We start from the raw sequence: 4,302 nt of genomic DNA, 5'->3' as shown, positions 1-4,302 counted from the left end.
GTGGCCCCAACCCTCCTCCGAGGGTACCACTGTCCCCACGAGTGTCTCTGGGTGACAGCACCGGGCAGGACCAGAGCAGCCCTCGCAATGGGTCCTTCTGCCCCCCGAGCACCCCAGGCCTAGAGATGGGTGTCTGCAGGTGGGGACCACTCCTCAGCCGCACTCCAGCACCGAGCTGGGAGGCAGAGACCCTCCAAACAAGGAACCCCAACCCAGGTTATCCGCAGGGTCGCCGAGGGTTTCCAGGGGGACACTTCCCCCTCCAGCACCCTGTGTCCCCCTCCTCCAGCTCCACGATGTCCCAGGCTGCCCCACGGGGCTCTCTGTCCCCAGGCAGCAAGGGGACACCCTGCACCAGCCTGGGCCACCTCCCCTGCCACAGGGCCATCTCTGGTGGTCACAGGCTGCTCCCCAGCACCCCCATCACCACCGCGACCCCCCCATCTCACCGCTCTCCCAGTTGAGGTACTTGAGGGGTGAGTTGTCCGACCACTGCCAGCCTCCGTTGATGTCCAGGTCGTTGAGCCCAATCCAGAGCGTGGAGCTGTACCCCGTCAGCAGCCCTGGGGTCAACACAGCAAGAGGGGCAGGATGAGTCCCCCCAGCCCTGGCTCAATCCCCAGCCTGTCACCATCCCCAAACCAACCACCCGGGGCAGGCAGAGCAACCCGGCACCGGCCGCGGTGCCACCAGCTCTGCCCCAGGTGAGGATGACTGCACACAGCCAGGCTGCCACCGTCTCACCGTTGATGTAGGTCTGCTCGTGGATCTCGGTGATGCTCAGCAGGTTGGCCCCTTGCTGCTCGCAGCTATTCCAGGCCTCCCGCCACGACAGCGTCGACTGGAAGTTGAACTGGTAGCAGCTGTTGGTGAGGTGGTCCTTGTCCCAAAAGGTCTCGCAGTCATTGCCTGCGGGGATGAGCAGGGTCAGCACCTGGCTCCATAAATCCCCAATAACGCCGTAAACCCCAAGAACCTGTGCTGCTCCAGCACGGCAGGCTGCTCGCAGGAGAAGGGAGGAGGGAGGAAAGCCCCAAGGAGGGATGGGTACAGGGTTTCCCCTTTTCCCCACAGGCCACATCCCCCTCACTTACTCTTTATGGGGCAGAAGCCCCATCGCTCGTCCTTGCCGTAGTCCTGGGTGGTGGCACACCAGAGATGGCCGTCCTCCCGCCCCGTGCTGGTGCACTCGTGAAACCACTGGTTGTCGTACTTGAAGGGGATGGTGCATGGCTTCCCGTGCGAGTTGCCCTGGATGGTGTAAATCTCTGGGGGAAAAGAGGAGCCCTTGCTTGAGGCTGTGTTTATGGGGGGCTGGGAAGTGTAAGGTGGCCCCGTGTGGGGGCTAACGGGGTGCCCGGAGGCTGCCCGGTCCCCATCGCCCCAATGGGCTGGGACCAAGCTCCCCAGGGAGGACCCGACTGCTGCAGCACTGCAGCCTCAGCTCACGTTTTGGGGTTGGTTTGGGTTACAGGATAACAGTAATGCCCAGCCAGGCGTTACCAGAGTACGGCACGGAGCACAGATCCTCCTCGGTGCCATACGTCCTCCACTGCGAGCCACGCGCCTGGTCCCCTCTGTCCAGGGAGGAATTGCCTGGGCGGGCACCCAGATGCTGCGAGAGCTGCTCCCCGAGGCCGCGGCAGCTCCAGCGCATGTTGACGGACTCGCGGTCGCATTCGTAGGTGGCCAAGGGGTGCAGCCCCGCCGTGGCGTTGGCCCCGTGCCACGACACCCCCAGGCACTGCATAGCCCCCACGTTGAAGAGGCGATTTCGCGAGACCCATTTCCACTGCTGGGCCGGGGCGCTGGCGTTGCAGCCCTTGGCGAGTCTCACCAGCGAGTCCTTCGTCTCCAGGCAGCCCTGCGCACCCGTGTTGTAGATGAGGAAGACTTTGGAATCTGGAGGGAAAGAAAAAAAAAAAAAAAACAAAACACAGGAGGAAAGGGTTAGAGCATCGCTGGGGATCTGGCATCCTGCCACGCATCGCCCCCAGCCCTGCCAGAGCATCCTGGCTCCCTTTCCATGTGCAGCAAAGTTTCGGGGTGCATCCCTGGGCACAGGACCCAGCACGCTGGGGACCATCGCTTCCCTGCAGGAACGGCCGCAGGGTTTGCCCTCAGGGTGACGGGCGACGGGCAGGGTGACATGGATGGGCGTTTGCACCAAGCGTGGCATCCCCGCAAAGCACCAGCAAGCGGCTTTCGGGCATCGTAGCCGCTGCAAAGACTGACAGCATCATCAGAGTTCCCATCAAAAAAACAGAGTTCCCACCGGCAGCACCCAGCAGTAGCATTCCCAGACATCCCAACGAGCCCCGCGCCAACGGCTTTGGCCATCTGCTCCGGGCAGAGAAAAACAGAGCAGGGAAACAGAGAGAGCGCATCCGTCATTTTTATGCGTATTTGGGGACCTGTTAAAAAAAACTGCGGCGCAAACAAGAACTTTGGGGGAAGGTCTCCCATCGCATGAACGAGGTGTGATGGAAAACGTCTGCACGCAGCCACGGCTCCCGCGGGCACGGCCCCAGCCCCAGCAAATACGAAACGTCGCGTCAGGACCCTCCGAAATCCCAGCTCTGGCGTCGGGAGGCGGGAGCAGAGCGAGGGGAATCGCTGCCAGTAGACAAAGCGCCAGCGCAGCTGCGGAGGGGAAGAAGGTCGATCTCAACCCCGGCTCGATGCACGTCCCACGGCCCTGCCCGCTGCGACCGCCCGACCCCGCATCCCCACGGCAACTCCCTGACCCCCAGCATCACCGAGGGCCACCCCAGCACGTGAATCCATCTCAAAACCTGGATAAACCAGTAAACCCAGGACATTGTTCCAGCTGACGTGTCATTTTTAAAAGATACTTTCTCTCTTCAAATGCACGGTTTTAAGCTTAAAAAGCTGGCCCTGGGACTCCGTGCAGCCACTTCATGCCCCAACACCCCAGCGAAAAGCTGCCCAAAGCAACACATCAACGCGATGATATTTGTCGGGGTTTTGGGGTTTTTTTGGTTTAAAAGCGACCCACGTTTTTTCCACCGCAAGCATTCACCAGCAGTCAAAGCGAACTCACGGGCCCCGCTATATTTAGCTTTGGTTTGCTTTGGTTTTTTGCCATTGTATGAATTTTCTGGGCTGAAAAAGTTTTCATTTCCTATTCCCCCGCAACCTCACCCTGCCCCAGCCGTGCTGGTACAGGCGGCTCCGGCACATTCGAGCAACAAACCTCTCGGCTCAGCGAACTTTGCTGACTTGTCTCTGAAAGGAAAAAAGAAATGGAGGAGAAAAAAGACATCCCCATTTCGTGTCAGAGCGTCAGCATCGACCCGGCTGCAGAAAAGACATGACATAAAAGGGCCACTCCCCAGCCAAGATGACATCAGTGATGACCTCAAATAAACAGAAGCGAAGCCCCTTTGCACGGCCATCTCCAGGGAGCAGACGCTGTGCACGTGCAACAGAAAAAGGCAATGACTGGGAGAAGAAAGATTTCATTTTTTGGAAAATGTTTTTCAAATCATGGCAAGTGAGAAAATCAGCAACATTTCAGACGGGGCCGATTCCGGCTGGCTGAAGCTCTCGTCCCTTAAACTGGTCCTGGTGTTTCCCCAACGGGAGCTGGCTTGATCCTGACCTGGACATCAGGGACCAGTTCATCCCCCCCTGCCCCTAAAACACCCGTCCCACCGTGCCAGCATCACCCATGACATCACATCGCCCATGACATCACATCGCCCATGACATCGCCCATGACATCGCTCCCCGCTTCCCACACACAGCGAGGGGTGGTGCAACCCACCCCCAGCTCCGGGGACACTGCGGGGTCTTTACGCGCTTCTGGGGTGATGCAGCATCAGTGCCGTGACCCACCGGACCCACGTACCAGCGCTTGGGCAGGATGAGGCCTCCCTGGGTCACAGGCTGATGCCGCAGCGCTTCGCAAGGAGCCAAACCCCGGCCCTTTGGTGCTAGGAACAGAAAAAACCGCTCGGCCGTGACAAGTTCGCAGCAGGGGACAGCAACCAGATACCCTTCTCTGCTTATCTGCTAACCCGCCTTTGCAAGAAAATAAATTAACCGCACGTTGGAAAAGCCCTGGAACCAGCCCCGGGAGTCGGCGTCAGGGTGCTCAGCACCGCACTGGGTGCACAGCACCGTGCGAGGGCAATGCTCGACAGCAGCCACGCAGCAGCACGGTGCTCGGAGGAAGCCGTCCAGACCGGAGCGGGCAGCCCTGGAGCTGGAAAAGCAGAAAATAATCATTTTACTCTAAAAAGAGAAGAGCTGGAGGTAGGAAATTACAGAGGAAGG

At 59.7% G+C, this 4,302-nt stretch overlaps 1 protein-coding gene across 1 annotated transcript in view; it reads right to left on the bottom strand.

Moving 5' to 3' along the window:
* LOC104160593 (C-type mannose receptor 2-like) overlaps nucleotides 1–1,902 on the bottom strand; it is a gene marked incomplete at both ends in the record, with an annotated part of 5,468 nt that extends 3,566 nt beyond the window's left edge. Inside the window, 4 exons of the mRNA XM_009698753.1 lie at nucleotides 450–563; nucleotides 745–909; nucleotides 1,095–1,268; nucleotides 1,504–1,902. Of these exons, the coding sequence (XP_009697055.1) occupies nucleotides 450–563; nucleotides 745–909; nucleotides 1,095–1,268; nucleotides 1,504–1,902 (852 nt within the window). The remainder of the gene's footprint in view (nucleotides 1–449; nucleotides 564–744; nucleotides 910–1,094; nucleotides 1,269–1,503) is intronic.
* Nucleotides 1,903–4,302: the final 2,400 nt, after the last annotated feature.

This window comes from Cariama cristata, unplaced genomic scaffold (assembly GCF_000690535.1).
Source record: "Cariama cristata isolate BGI_N322 unplaced genomic scaffold, ASM69053v1 scaffold24774, whole genome shotgun sequence".
In the NCBI taxonomy this organism is placed as follows: domain Eukaryota; kingdom Metazoa; phylum Chordata; class Aves; order Cariamiformes; family Cariamidae; genus Cariama; species Cariama cristata.
Note: the sequence above shows the minus strand (reverse complement) of the source record. Positions and strands in the feature narration are given on the sequence as shown.